The 16,934-nt window shown below is 35.3% G+C and overlaps 1 protein-coding gene across 1 annotated transcript; it reads left to right on the top strand.

The window, feature by feature from the left end:
* Positions 1-6,461: 6,461 nt before the first annotated feature.
* On the top strand, positions 6,462-9,789 carry LOC140986618 (kinase-interacting family protein-like). The gene is made up of 3 exons (XM_073454923.1): positions 6,462-6,610; positions 7,173-7,323; positions 8,626-9,789. The coding sequence occupies exons 2-3, from the start codon at positions 7,197-7,199 to the stop codon at positions 9,651-9,653; spliced, it is 1,155 nt and encodes a 384-aa protein (XP_073311024.1). The 5' UTR covers positions 6,462-6,610; positions 7,173-7,196; the 3' UTR covers positions 9,654-9,789.
* Positions 9,790-16,934: the final 7,145 nt, after the last annotated feature.

Raw genomic sequence — 16,934 nt, 5'->3', positions numbered from 1 at the left:
TTCCGTCCTTCATCTTTACGAACAGTACTGGGGCTCCCCACGGGGATGCACTAGGTCGGATTTACTTCTTGTCCAATAACTATTGAAGTTGCTCCTTTAACTTCTTTAGTTCTGTTGGCGTCATTCGGTATAGTGCCTTTGAAATTGGTGCAGCACCAGCAACCAAATTAATTTCAAATTCCACTTCTCTATCGGGTATCGCACCCGGCAAGTCCTCGGGAAAAACGTCTGAAAATTCTTGAACGATTGGAATATCCTCCAACTTGGGGCAGCTTCTTCTCTGACATCGCTGATCATTGCCGAGTAAATTTCTTCACCGCATTTTATGGCTTTCTAGGTTTGTGACGCAGATAGAAGAGATTTACGTCCCTTGGACTTCCCATGATATATGATTTCCTTTTGATTTGGAGTTTGAAGTTTGACATCTGTTTTTTGACAATCTACCATGGCATGGTGTTTAGCTAATCAGTCCATACCAAGAATGATGTCGAACTCAATCATATTGAGTTGAATCAATTCTGCCTCAAAAATCTGTTTACTGATGCGAATTTTACAGTTCCGGTATATCTTATGGGTTTCAATTGTTTTGCTAGCAGGTGTTGCAACTCTCAACGGTTCACTAAGAGTTTCATGCCCAAGTTTTAGCTTTTTAGCAAATCGTCTAGACACGAATGAGTGAGTAGTACCACAATCAAACAAGGCATAAGCAGGCAGTTCATTGAGTAAAACCGTACCTGCCACCACATCATTGGTGTTATCCGCTTCTTCTTCCGTTATTGCATACACTTGAGCGTTAGTCTTGTTTTCATTTGGTTTGTTTGGTCCAGTCCCTTTATCTTTGTTCTCAGAACACTCTTTAATCCGATGTCCCAATTCCCCACATTTGAAGCAAGTTCCCATCTTTCTATAACGTTCTCCGATATGATTTTGCCGACAAGTATGACATCACTTTCCTTCCTTGTTGACAACATTGTTAAAGGTTCTCTTTGAGGGGCCACTTGAATGGTTTGGCCTTTTGAATTTGGGGCCACTCTGAGTAGACTGACTGATAAAAGGCCTCTTGTTTTTGCTTTCATCCTCACGGCGCTTGATGTCTATTTCTGCGCTCATTGTCGCGCCCATTAAGTCTGCGAAATTGTTTGTTCTGAATACAGCCAAAGCAGACTAAATTCGGCTGTTCAGTCCTTTATTAAAATGGTGCATTTTCGGAGTTTCATCTGACATGATAGTTGGAACATAGGTTCCAAGATCATTGAACTGTGATGTGTACTCCATCACTGTCATGTCTGATGTTTGTTTAAAACCTTCGAACTCACTCAACTTTTGCAGACGAAATTCTGTCGGGTAGTAATGTTTCAAAAATTAATCCTTCTGAGTCATATATAGATCCATTTCCAAAGCCTAGGTAAATGCAGAGATGCAAATACAATATTACATAAGCTTTCTATATTTTACATGTTTTCGATCTTCAAAACTCTTGAGGATCTGGGCTCACCGTCTTCAAATTTTGTTTTCCCACTAAATCTAATATTTAAATTAAACTTTCATGGCACATTGTAATACAAATTTAGGGGTGGGAACGAGCCATAAACCAGGCTCTTTTTAAATAATTATCAAATAATTTTAAAAATAACATGTAAAATATCCTAACGTTCACAAAGCAAATTTTTCACAGCTCTTGATCTTCATTTTACCATATAATATCATATATTTTATTAAATATATAATATCATATATTATCAACAAATCACATATCTCGTAAATTATCATTAACTGACATAATTAGAAATAAATAAATTTATTTAACTTCAAATAATATATCAATAAAACCGTAAAATTTTATCTCACGAGGCAGACCTCATGGTACCTATTGCATGTTCAAAGACTTTATCTATACAGTTTACTTGAGTATATAGATAGGATAAATGTCATAATTCGATAAAACCGTACAATTATATCCACTGGTATATCAAGAGTTGCAAATGAATTCGATAACGATGTGATATATCTTTGAGTAATAACAGTGACATGATATGTGCAACTAGGAAACACATTTCTCTAAAGCACATGCCTTGCTCTAGCCAGAGACCTCTTGCACTATTAACTCATCAGATCACATAGGATATATCTTCACCCCTAGACAAACGGTGTATCTCCGACTACAAAGTATTGGCTCTTACGTATTTCGAAACTACACCGAACCTCGTCACCTGATGACCCTCAATAGAGTCGGTAAACAGATCAAAGTGCATGTTAGTATGTAGAGCTTCTACGTTGCCACGGGCCTAAGGACTAATGTTATACAACCATAACCGCAGATTATTCCACTCGATAAGTGATAACCATTTGGACAGTCCAAGGGATGGTTGTTTAGCGCATCGTCATATGATCACCAATCTGTATGAATGGACATCTTCATGCCCTTACCAATGAAACATAGTGTTTACATCACAGATGTTAGTCTCAAGCTCAAGCGGTCTTTATCCTTATTTTAGGCGGCTGATTCGACTAGGAACCAGTTTAGAATATACGACACACTTCCTAATAAATTTCATGATCTTATGTTGCGAGGCAGACCTCATGGTACCTATTGCATGTTCAAGAACTTTATCAATACAACTTGCATGGGTATATAGATAAAATAAATGTCATAATTCGATAAAACTGTAAAAAAAAATTTAAAATGAAGATGTTTTTACATAATAGTCAATAAAGCTCAAGACATAAGTTGGCGAGTTGGATACCTACTCTATCAAAAATTATATATGTAACCACCTAAGCCTAGGCCCGAGAACCGACGAGGTGATGAAGACCTACAAACCAGCAGGGAACCAACCCTTATTAGGGTTTCTTTGTGGATTAGGAAGAAAACCTAGAAGAGACTGCAATTCAAAATAAAAGAGTAAAGAAAAGTAATAACGAGAGAATCTTTAAAAAAAGCGCTAAAATTTGAATACGAACATTAAAGTCACTATTCTTTTTATTCTATGGATTACCATTTTCAAATGAAAATAAAACTTTATACCCACATATCCAATTTAGAATGAGAAAGGAAAGTGATATATGCTTTTATTTATGTATATTTTCGTTCATTATTATAATTACCTAATTTCTAAAAATAAATTATCTTGATTTTAAAATTTTAAAAGTCTCCGTTCTTATTTTTTCAGCATTTATTAAAATAATTAATTTCTTAAAAAAAATCAGGCAGTGTTCAGTTTCCTTTTTTGGAAAATTTCCGAACCTCCGAAGTGCAAAACTTGTTTCTCTTTAATTTTGCAACTTTTATTTTCACATTTTTGTCGGAAGGGGCTTCCTTGTTATATTATATATTACATACATATACAGTAAATTGTAATTTTAAATTTTTAAAATTGATTAAAAAATCCTAAAATTCAAAATATTTGAACCCGATAAATTATATCAGTTAAAGATCATGAATTATTAATCGGGTAGATTAATAACTTACTGTGATATAAAGTGAATTTAAGATTCAATTTTTATAGTATTAGTCAACTCAATTTTCATGTGTTTTTTTCGCGATTTAATTAATTAAATATGAATAAGTGTTAATAGGGACAACAATTTTTCCCGCAGGTTCGGGACCCAATGGAAAAACTGAAACGGGGCGGGTTTGTAGACTAATTTTTTAGTTCAGAGTTTTTTTTTTTTGAATCCCGAAATAGTTTTAGGCCGGTGTGGTGCTATCTCCATCCTCATCCCCGATAATAATTGATAGGATCGATTTGAAGGATAACTGTTGAGCTACAATTGCTCGGTTCTTGAAATATTGAACACCGATAAATTAAATCGAGTTCGGTTTTCAAACCAAGCGGAAGACACTCAAAATAATCATTCGTAAAAATCGATTATATATTTTGTAAAGTATTTAAAATATATGCGAGGTAAACGAGTAAAAACATTTTGGTTGAAGCATTTTATCAAACACTTGGTAAACAATATTTTGAAATTTGAAGAACACATAAAATGATTCGACAATGCATCTTTAATACAATAGAAATGATAAGTAAATGCAATAAATAAATAGACACGAATTTGTTTATGAATGTTCGAAAATTAACAACTCATACGTCAATCCTTCTTCTCCTTGGGAAAGATCCACTATAAAACTTCGATTTATACAATACTTTCTACAAAACCATTTCAAGTTAGGATTTATACATTATTAATTGAAACTCCTAGCACACTCGATTGTAGGCCACAACATCACAATCCGTATAATATTTAAAGTCTCTTATGTAAAGACAACAAACATAATCTTTAATTTATTTGTGTGAAGAATAACTCGACTAAAGTTTGAAGCTCAAGTCTTATGTATATGTGTGAGTGATTGTGGGATTTAATTCTTTACAGTACATTTATCTATCAAATATATCCCCAAACATTGAGCTTGCTTTCATTCTAACTCATTTCTTCATGTAGATTGCTCATGCTTTGAATCCCCTTCAAAAGCTTGCATTTGATCTTCAAGATGTTGTATTTATAAGCTCCAACAATGATATATACATTAGATACAAGAACATGAATGTTTGAAAAGTTTTTGAACTGTTTCTGATATTGAAACAATCAATTCTGCCTTGCTTGACATTTTCCCGAGCCTAAACTGGTCATTCAGTTTTGCTCCTGGTCAACTGGTTCAGTTCGGTTCTGGTCAACTGGTTTAGTTCTGGTCTGCTCAACTGAAATTGGTTAACTGAATATGCTTAACTGAACTTTCTCAACTGAACCAAATTGAGAAATATTCTCAAATTAACCTTGCTGATTTCAGTATGTGCAGAACCAGTACTTTCATCGTCGTTTATCAGTATCTTACACTCCAATTCAGATTTTAAACTGTGAATATGATTTGTAGATCATCGTCTTAGCTTCGTAACATATACTGAATCGTTTTATTTGGATAACCGAGCTGATCAGGTTGGCCAAAATGCCGCAACTGCTCATGCTCAACTGATAGCTGTTTTCGTGCAATCAGTTTGATATTGCAACCATCAGTTTGTTTAGATAACATCCTATTTAGCCCAACTGACGTGAAGTAAGACTAATCCCAAATTGAGTTTTTATATTCATTTGTCTTAGTTGTTGGTCATTTGGATTAAGGAGCTGTGAGATATCATCAAAAAACCAAAGCTTGCCAAATTTTCATTTTGGCTAAATACAAGTTTCAGCTTCCATCTTTAGTTAACAATTTCACACTTGAATAAATATGTTAGAAACACAATAACAAGTTTTATTATCATCAAAATCAAGATTGTTAGAGTTTCTAAACCCAACAATAATAACATTATTAATAATAATATTGATATTAAACATAAGTTTGGGTTCGGGTCGTCTCATTACAATTTTTGAAACGAGGAAGAGAACAAGGAGGGGGATGGGTATTTGATCCCCGCAAGTTCGAGTTCGGGGATTCTCGAACCCGAAAGAAACAGGTATGGGGACGAGTATAAATATGTTTCGGTGTATGAGAATGAGGATGACAAATCCGCCTCCGTCCCTCCTCGTTGTTATCCCTAACATGCTTTAATTATGAATCAAACAAATTAATAGAGAGTAAAATAAAAATAAAAAAAGATATTTTTTCATATTTATAATGAGTAAATAAATAGACATAATAATAATTAAAATTTTGAAAAAATACAATATCTGATTAATTTTAATATTCAAAAATTCACATATTATATTTAACAAAATTTTAAATAAATAATTTGACTAATGAGATGGAATAAGATAAATTATCAAAATATCAACCATGCCTAACTTCAAACTGCACCAATTCGTCGCAGCTTTGAATCTTTTGATGCACAAATAAAGACTCATCATTTACAATATTTAATAAATTTTATTATCATAATTTGGGAAATCAGTCCTATAAGAAAAATAAATTAGAAATATTAAGTAACATAATCTTTTAAGAGACAAAATAATAATTATTTTAAATTTTACTAATACAAAAAATATCATTTAATTAAATAAAAGTTTTCGAAAAAATTATTTTGTAAATTTAAACCGATCTCTCTATTATAATTCAGGACCAATAAAAAAAATCAATGTAAATTTAGAAAATTAAATAAACTACATTTAATATAACAAAAACTTGTGTAAGACGATCTCACATATCGTATTTTGTGAGACGGATCTCTTATTTGGATCATCCATAAAAAAATATTATTTTTTATGCTAAGAGTATTATTTTTTATTGTGAATATCGGTAAAATTGATTTATCTCACGAATAAAAATTTGTGAGACTGTCTCACAAACCTACTTATTTAATATTAATAACTTTTACTTAAATTTCCATTTCCCAAAGAAAGAATCGTAGACCTGCAGCATTAAATGCCGTAACATCCTTGGAGACACATGTCGTTCATTCATTGGCCAAACTCAAATCATTCTTAGCGGGGGTTCACTTTCCCTTCGACGAGCCTGGTTGGTTTTATTACAATAATCTACTCCATTCTCAACATATCATCCCTCTAAAGTTGACACAATCCCGAGTTCGAATTTCACACACACACACACACTGTTTTTTCACCCCTTTCATGCTTCATTGTTAAGGAAGAATTCCAAATCCTGAGCTGAAAACTTGAGGTACTTCTCCTTTTTTTTCTTGCAGCTGTCAGTTTCTTCCCCTGCTGTTCTTTTTGTCTTGTTGTCTTCTTCACTACTTACTACATTCTTAAAATCACAACCCATGTAAGAAAAACACCAAATTCTTGAGCAGTTCCTTCAAAAGAGCTGTGATGACTATGTTTTGTCTGCCAAAAAAAAAAGCCATTTTTCTGAGAAGTGGGGGTTATAGAATAATGTGGCTGTTAAGTGTCAAGAGATGGTTATGTTAGTGTCTGTGAGAGATTTGTCGATTTGGGTATGGATTTTGAAGCTAATAATTATTGTGTGTTTAGTTTCTCTATTTGTTTTCGGTTGTATTTATTACATGAGATATAGGCATACTCTTGTTTTCCAATTTGGTTGTTTGTGTGGAATTGTATTTTTACCATTCTGTAGCTCTATCTACCATCTATTTATTGGTGATGTGCCACTAAATACACTGTTTTATCACATGAATTTGTGTCAAAATTTTGAATTATGCCGCAGTTAATGAATGGTCATCTGCCCTTGTTAATGCTTCTTTGAACTTGCGGTGATGTAGGGTATTCCTAGCTTGTCCGCGAAAATGGTAGCAAAGGCTGAGAAAACTGGCGGCGGTGGCGGCAGAGACGCGGTCGCTAGTGCTGCTGCGGAGCCACGGCGGACCAGAAGTTTCAACAACAAGCCCTCTTGGCTTCTTTGCTCCATTGCTGGTATAAACCATAAACTCACAACTGCTGCGATCATTTTTCACATCTTTTCTCTGAATTCATTATTTCAAGAATGGCCAGTTCGAAAATTAGTTTCAAGCTATTAAAATTTCTATCTTTTTTTTTTGTTTGTGTATCATTTATACAGATTCCTATACAAATTTTTTTTTTTTTTGAACTCGGAGTGGGACTCGATTCCTACAAAATTTAAAAGAGACGTTTTGAAATTCGATTATTATGTGGGACCATGACGGAAGTATGAATTGAGATTGAGACCTCACATCATTTCCCCTTCCTTGGCTTTGAGTGAAGAATCCAATGACAAGTCATTTTCAATCCTTTATAATCAGGGGACCCACTAATTTTTTTTCTCGAAAAAGCTGTATTTTTTTACTATTTTCTTGCATACTTATTTTTTATTATTATTATTGACGTTCAAAATTTAAACAAAAATATGTTAAAAGTCAAAAAATTCTGCCCTGATTTTTGGAGTGTCATAGATGTATTTTGATTTGATTCTGATTTCACGTTTGAGAAAACTGATGATTGATTTTCCACATGGTTCTTCTGTCTTCTCTTCTGCACAGAGTACACTTTTATATTTTGTTTTCTTGATTGATTCAGGAATTCACCTTCTTTCCATTTATTGGTTAACATTTTTGTATACCATAGATTGATTAATATGTAATAATTTTATATAATTTCTACACCAGAATCTTGTCTACAGTATAAATGTATGTATACTTAAGTTATACTTGGCATAATAATCTTAGTCAAACTTCATTTCTAAATGTATTCAAGTGTTTTCAAATACACATGAGACTGTCATTTTTTTAAAAAAATGTTTGACCACTGTTATTTTGCTAATTACGCCAATTAAGTTTCAACCAGTTAGTACATTGCATAATCCAGTTATCAAAAAAATTTTTTTGACCAATGTTATTTTGTTAACTACCCCAATTAAGTTTCAACCAGTTATAGTTACATTGTGTAATCCAGTTATCAACCCGAAAAATATATTATACGGTTGCAAATGGATAAAATGATGTTTCGTATTATTTAAATTTGACTGGAATTAAAATTCAGATATATATACGTATGTTGCAATAAATTAGTGTCAAACAAGTTGGTAGATGATACAAATGTGTTAATGATACTTTTGAATTTGGAAGGATGTGCAGCAGCATCCTGCAGTGGTCCATTTGGCATTCAAATTTCTTTTGCACAGTTCAAATTTGAAACTTCTTAGTTAACCAAATAATGCCGATATCTACATTTAATTCATTTCATTTTCAACTTTTACAGACTTTGACGATCGGATGAAGCTGATGCTGACACGCAAAACACCAAAAGAAAACAGTGCTGCTGCTGGTGACAGTTTTGCGGCAAGAGCCAATTCTTACTACCATGAACGTCCACAGCTACTGGCTTTACTGCAGGATTTGTATAATGGTTACCTCTCATTGGCCGACCGATACTGTCAGGCGCTTACCAAGAACCAACAGAAACACCAGCACAGCCGAGGCTCGTCCCCAGCTCCTTCCCTGAAACTTGATGGAACTTCGTTGATTGATGAAGGAGATACCGGAGAAGTCATTGATTCAGATGCTGAAAGTTCGCTGTCGTTCCAGCCTCCGAGTGTATCCGTTGTACAAGCAAGAGATAATGATGCTGATTTGATGATTGCAGACTTGGTTATAAAGACGGTGGAATATGAGATTGTTTTGAGTGAACTTGCATTAGCAGAGAAGAAGTCTGGTGAGGCATTGAGGAAAATGGATCTGCAGAAGAACCTGTTGGACGTGCTGGATTCAGAACGGTTGATTCTGCTGAACGACAATGCAACGTTGGTGTATAGAGTGGCTGCATTGGTGGAAGAGAACAAAGGATTGGCTTCTGAATCACTGTTTTTGAAGAGGAAGGCTGCTGAGCTTGCAAGGTGTGTATTGAAGTCAAGGGAGGATCACAGGGTTTGCATGCTGAGTCGGAAAATCGAGGATCTACAGGGGCAGATTTACGGGTTGGAGAAGAGGAACAAGGACTATTATGAGAGGATTGTGAAACAAGAAAAGAAAAGCGAGGTGAAGACAACAAAAAATAAGGAGGGGGAACAGGTGACTTTGGAAGACTTTTTCGAAGCTCATGTTGGAGGTATCGGTGTTGCGGGTTTCATGAATTGTTTTCCTGTAAATGTGAAAAAGGTTGGTGATCAGAATCAAAATCGTGGTGTTGAAGGTGAAGGTGGCGGTGGCAGGGTTTCTAAGTTGTGGGATAAGGTCAAGAAGTTTGACTCCTTTCTCTGTGGTCCTCGCTTCAATGCTGCTACTTGCTGAGGAAAATTTAACCATGTCAAAAAAATTTAAGATCCAAATATTAGTAAAGTATCTGCTATTTTTCTTTAATCAAATATAACATATTTCCAATTTCAGCAGTAATCTGATGCTAATACATATTGAATATTAATTCTCATTCTGATAGGGCAGCTGGTACTACCTGAATAAATCTACATGCCTATTCTACACCAAAGTCATGTAGATTGAGCAATTGTATTCTACTAAAAATATGTAAGTGGTATTAACTATGCAACTCAATAATTTTCAATCGCAGCTATGAACTGTACCTTTGATTAGGTAACTAGAAGTTAAATAACTGTAAATTATCTCTTCGATGTATACAAATATAGTAGAAAATAAACATAGAAGAAAAGAGCAAGGCTGTAAATGGCCGGAGGCAGTGGCGGGGCGGTGACCGCCTACCGCCTCGACCGCCTAGCCGGTGCCCGGACGGATAAATTTTTTTAAGTAATTTTTTTTTATAGATAATCATTTATAATCATGCAATATAATAACAAATAGTATCATTTTTTATGTAAGATGTCTAATTAAATAATGTTTAAGCACAAAGAAGCTTCATACAATATAATATCATCTAGATAATGTGCAAATAAATATATAAATGCAAACAAAGTGGGGTGTGCTATGGTTTTCAGATTTAAAATTAGTTGACTTTGACTATGTTTTTAAAATTTGTTGATTACAACTTAAAAATGTTGACCGCCTCCTCGCCCGCCTGCTCACCGCCTCCACCCGCCTCGACTGCCTGCCTAACGTCATATAGCTTGGGCCGCCTAAAACACCTGCCTCATGCGTAGGCGGTGCGGTCGAGGGCCGCCTATAGTCTAGGCACCGCCTCGACCGCCATTTAGAACACTGGAAAAGAGTGAAGATTTCAATTCATTTTCCATTTATCTGATTTGTTTCAATGAGACAACAATTTAAACATCACATTTTGATCGTTTTTCTCCCTGTTAATCGTATGACCTTATAGCTCGTGAAAATTAAATATGTGATTATGATTGGCGGTTCTAAGTATCATGCGTCAGTTATTCTCCTGCATGGGCAATTATTGATTACACAACACAAGTCTTTACTTTTCATAATATATTCTCTGACAAAAGCTCAGGTATGGAAACTTAATATACAAGAACGAGAAGGCCAACAACTGATTGAAAATATTAACATCACGACAGAGGAATGTAGATGTCGATAGTACCTTGAATGATTTGGAACAACGAATAGAGGGTCTAACTCTAAGCAATTGAGTAGGATTACTCAGCTTCGTAAAATCAGTCCTGGCCATGAAAACATCACCTTCACAAATATATGCCTGTACATGTTAAATAACAAAATGGTCACTAAGATTTCAAATGACAATATGATCATATTGAAGAGAAGACAAGTATAAAGCAAAACGAGAGAAAGACTAACAGGTTCATTCACATATAACTTCGGGGCCAAGCTGGATATTAAAAAACTGGGTAGAAAATTGAGGGTGATAAAATCGAGTAAATTTCTTGCCGTTCTTTTCTCAAGGAGCTGTTAAGACAAGGTATTGCAGGAATTTTTTTGGGTAAATTCCATCAATCAGCGCAGCAGCAGAAAATTGGTAAGTTCGACATTTTCAATGGGTACAGCAAACAAATACAGGCAGTGAGATCTTGATGGAAATTTCGAAACTGAAGCAATGATTACTCAACTTTGATAATATCAATAAAATTACACAAACCTGAGGGTAGTGGGATACAAGAGTCGAAGCCTCTTCAGCATCCTCAAGTGCTCCAGATTTGTCTCCTGTTGCCAGCCTTGCTGCAGGACCTGGAGAAGAACACATTGTCATATGAGCTTTCTAATGCATTTAAAATACTTTTCCAGTAAGTTTCAACAGATTAACGTCATGATGCAGGAATCAATCGAAAGTAAGAAAAACAAGGTATTTGAATTTAAAGCTCTTCTGATGGGACTCGTTGGCTGCAATAATGATGCCAATAAAAGCATTTCCAAAAATGATATATTTTGCATCATTCTTTGGATCGAAATGAAAGCTCCACATACCTGTTCTTGTAAAGGACATGGTAACCACCAAATACTTCTACAACCGAAGTATTCATTTTATAATCCTATTAAAAACCAATGATAACAGAAAAACATATCCCCACACAACAAAACTTAAGGTTCTATATCAAGTGTGTATCACCAAAACAAAACATACAAGCAATTAGTTATGCAAAGAGAGTATCATATCACAGACTTGCCAACTGTGATATCAGCACAGCAGTTTATTTAGCAGTGGCATATCATCTTTGTTTATTCCACCAACTCCAGCACCGAAAATTTATTATCAAATAAACCATTGATTTTCAAACATATATATGTTTTGATTTATAGCCTGTATTTTTGGAAGGAAATACACCATTGATTGTGAAAATGACACAGAACCAAGTACCAACCAACTAGAAAATATGAGCTGTTAATACATCATAAACTTATCTTACTCGAATAGACAGACAGTCCACCCTCATTCCTTAGTTATTATATTTGCAGATTTAAATGTAGGAGTATCAAGGACCGTAGAACAAGCATCATTTCCATAATATTTAAAACTACCAAAATAAAGATAATGTTATCGAAATTCAACAAAAATTCACATATCGTTCATCCCTTCTTTTGCAAAACAGATAAAGTTTTAATCTTCATACCAAAGAAAATCCCAACTTGTACAAAGCAATACATGTGTGCTGTAAATGGAACCTGTGTGAGCAAAGTATGAGCCTGATAGAAATCGTCCCGTTCCATCTCAGCCTCCGCTCTCTTCCTCAAAGCTTCTAAACATTTGTTCACGCTACTCTCCACCTCATCATCGCCAATCCCGCGAACATAGTACATCGTTTTCGCCGCCTACTCGGGGATCCTGCTGTGCCCAACAAAAACTCCCTCCGGCAAGATTACGATATTCGGGCACATCTCGCACTTCCCCAGACACCCGCAAGGGTTCACCGCAACAGACGGAGAGGCAATTCCTGAAAGCACCTGCAACGAATCTAACGAGCCATAATTTCTACATGTCCGATTCGTACACACCCTTATTTCGATCATTTCAAAAGGCCAAGACGATGCTCTTGGTGTTGCACTGTGATTTTGTCTTCTCGTACCATCGGAATCGGAAAATGAAAAGCCTTGCCTGCATATTTTTTAGGCTAACGCTGTAGAAAACTGAAAATTATCTTGGATAGCTAAAGGTTAGGGATGCAACGGACGGGCCTGCTTTGTCCTGTCCATCTCTCTTCTCGAAGTCTTGATCTTCATGTTTTCGGGTTCGAAGCCCGAATCGAAAGAGGAACAAATCCCCATTTCCGGCTCGTCTTCGTTTAAAAAAACCCAAAATTTGCAAAGTCCACTAGCAAGTCTATTAAATGTGTAAATCCCATTTCATCCACTCGGTTTGTTCGACTGCACCAAACCATTGAGAAGTTGAGTTTGACAAGTGTCAACTCTTCAATAGTTTTGAGATACATCCCTCTGCTGTAGTTTCTGGTTTTTTATGCTTTACAGAGAGAGTTAGAACTAACAACTGATTTGAGGCTCACATCGTTTGGTTAAAAAAACAGATTTCACATTTGGAACGATTTTGTGTTTGGCACGCCCGAAAAATTTCGTAATAAACAAATTGGCACGTCCAGTGGGACCATGCCATCAAGGAAGCAAGGAAACAATGAGAATCACAAAAAAATACTGCAAAGTTCATTAGGTTTATGAACCACTAAAAGGGAATATTTTAAGTGGATACTTGGAATGAAAAACATATGACTTCTGATTTTTCTGATTCATATAATGATCTTTCGCAAAAGAAGCTTTGGATTTCTCAAGCAACTTTAGCCGATAAAATATTGAAGAAATTAGACGATGAGTACTATTAGAGAGGTTCATTGCATCAACTGAAGGCATGGATAAATAATTGGAAACATGGAGAATATGCTAATCCTAATTCTTCGTGTTTATTTGATGGTGTTTCTGGGCATGAAATGCAAATTCCTCAAGTATCTTTTTTTTTTTACAGAGGAAAGAATGCAAGATGTAGGTAAAAGCTACAGCAGAGGGATGTATTCACAAAAATGGAATGCATTATTTGACACTGGGGAATACATGATATATGATTTTCTATATCTATACGATTATGTTTCAAAAGAAGTCACACGAGTTTCACGTGAAGGAATAGAGAAATTATTTGAAAAACAAGAACGATCATCTGAGAGATTCTTTCATAACACGAGGGAAAATAAGAAAGAGCACCCCAAAGAAATTTATGAGGAAGAAAAATTGAATTTTATGATGTCAAGTGTCATAAGATGTTTAGAGGAAGTCATGAGTTGTATGAAAGAAAATATGACAAGATCATGTCGACCATAGTTAGGGGATTGATAGAAGTCGTAGGCTATTAGCAGAATTCTGGCCAAAGGGAGGAAAGCCAAAATAGTGACCACAAACAAAATGCCGAGGTTGGAGAATCATCAGAGAATTCTCATCACCACTATTTTGATTCATTTCCAGGTCACTCAAACGTGGAGGACTATATCCAAAATTCAGATTGTGTCCATACGGAAGAAGATTTTAGCTAGAAATATGGTCTAATGAATAAAGATGAAGAGTTTTATATTTTCAAGACACTACTGAATGATGTGGATAGCTCAGGGGCAGAATAGGGGAACACAAAATGTTTATTAATCAAGGAAAAAAAGAAAAATTGAAGAAGAATGTAATAAAAAAGTATTGGATTCTCAAAGAAGTGATATTTTATTTGAGACACTCGTTCCTAAAGATACAAAACAAGAATCATCTCCAAGAAGTCATAAAGAAGTGTTAGGTATCCCGTAATATGATTTTTAAAGCCATAGACAGAAAGGGAGAATGATTCAAGATAGAGGATCATCATTATTTTAGGGGGATGATACGTGACAGTTGGAGGAATACAAGGTATAATAAGAGATCCATGGTCAAAATTTTGGTGAATCAGTACCTTGGAGGAAGTTCGTTTGCTAAGGCAATGAATGATGGAAGGAGAGCTGACCAACAGACATTCGATAGGTTGCTTTGGAAAAACATCATCCCTTGTTAAACATAAAAAAAATGAGAGGAATATGAAAAAAATTATGAAAATATATTGGATTCCCAAATAAATGATATTTGAGGTAAAAGAATGTAATATCCAAAAAGTCAACCCACGTAAACCACATGCATGTAACTGATTTAAATTGCTTATTCATTTTATTTAATTGTTTTTAAATGCTCAAATGATACATAGTATATGATTGAAGGTCTAATTGCATGATTTCATGAAAACTAAAGATTTTATCCGAATACTCGATAATAGGCTGGGGAAAAGAGACCAGAGACGACCAAGATAAAATATTTTTCTAAATATTTTTGAGCGTTAATAATATTATTATATATGATTAAAATTTTCTAGAAATGTTGGAGCCCAAATTATTTTATGAGACGAGCTTGATTTTATCCGAGAAAATCGGTTTTGGGCAAACGAGTGACTTTTAAAGGACCAAAATTATTATTTTTGAAAACTAATTTTTATAAAATTTTATTTTTCAATTAAATAGGTGTTATTGGGCCTAATTTACCTAAGACTAATAGGCTCAGTTGCTCCTAAACCCAAAGGCCCAAAACCCTAACCCATTAAGCATGCAATTTTTGAAAATTTAAAAGCAATCCTACGGTTCTAAGGAGTCATTCAGCCGAAACTTCACACACCACACACACAAAATTTTCGAGATTTTGGAGAGAAGATTCAAGGTCGTTCGTCGCTCGTTCCTCTCCCTTCGCCACCCACGCCAACGATCGTATATTCGAGCGTTTTAAACGCAAAGGCACACTTCTAAACCTCTTTGATGCACCGTTCAAATCATATTATGCTTTTTTTACATATTTTTTCATGAAAAATAATTGTACAAATCTTTCAACATATGAATGATTATTTTGAAAGTTGTGACAGATTTCATGTGTATATGAACGTGTTATGATTCTCAAGGGTTAGGCTGCCAACATAGGATGTTTAAAGGAAGGAACAAGGGTGGTTTAAGGTGGAAACGAGGGCTGGACAGTAGCAAGGGGGCTGCGCTTGGGTTACCTATATAAACCTAGGGTTTGTGTGCCCTCCATGGATCCTAGGGTTCGGTTAAGGGGAGGCAATGCATGGAGCTTGGGTTAGGGCCTGTGCGTGGTTTGGTTGAGATGATAGGAGGATTCCATGAGGGGGTGGACGCGGCGGCAGCAAGGGAGAAGAGTCCACATGCACAAGGACTATTCCCATGCATGCGCACGGCTGGTGCAATTCATGAGAGGCATGTGGCTCGGTTGGGGTTGGCTAGGGCTGGTCCAGTAGGGTCTAGTAGAGTCCTAGTTGGGTTCCTAGGCGGCTACGACATGATGGCTCGAAGAAAAGAAAAAAAATAGAGAAGGCATGATCAAGGGGCTTGTGTGCATGGGTGCGAGCGGCTTGGCTTTGGGGATAGAGGCTGGTGTGCTGGTCTAGGCTAGGTCAGGAAGGGTCCAGGATGTACTGGTGAGGGTCTGGTCCTAGGTGGCTCGAGGGTGGTTCGAGAAATTGGGGAGAAACATGACTAGTTTAAGGTTAGGGCTCGATTGTGATTTAGGAAATAAGAAGGGTTCGAACCGTGGTTCACGGGGGTCGATTCATGATTCACGAGGGTATTTTAGGCATGAAAAGTCTATGTTTAAAAATTTTGGGAAGAAAATATTTAGTTTTGAATTAATTCGGGATTTAAACGCTTCACATGTTAGTAATTAAAGAATTAAATTAAAAAGCCCGAGTTTACGTCAAATAAAAATATTAGAAGTCAAATTTAAACCTAAATAATTATTTGGGATAGTCTCGAGTCAATAACATGAGAAAAAGTCAAAATCGAGAATTTTTGAGTGCACAGGCAAAACGGTCAATTTACACCTGGGTATTACAAAAAGTTTGGCAGTGTCTCGAAGAATCATAACACATACTAAATGATATTTTAAAACGTTTATGATGAAAATATGTGATTTTATGATTTATGATAAAGTTGTGCAATTTTTATTGTTAAAATGTTATTTTTCGAATGTGGAAAGGGCNTGTGCAATTTTTACTGTTAAAATGTTATTTTTCGAATGTGGAAAGGGCACGATATTTTATGATTAAAAAGAAAAGAAAAAATATTTTGAATGATATGAATTGAATGTGACAAAAAGGATATGATATATGATTTTTGGGAATATCGT

This window comes from Primulina huaijiensis, chromosome 10 (assembly GCF_012295235.1).
Source record: "Primulina huaijiensis isolate GDHJ02 chromosome 10, ASM1229523v2, whole genome shotgun sequence".
NCBI classification, from domain to species: Eukaryota; Viridiplantae; Streptophyta; class Magnoliopsida; order Lamiales; family Gesneriaceae; genus Primulina; species Primulina huaijiensis.
This window is presented reverse-complemented; position numbering and strand designations above follow the sequence as displayed.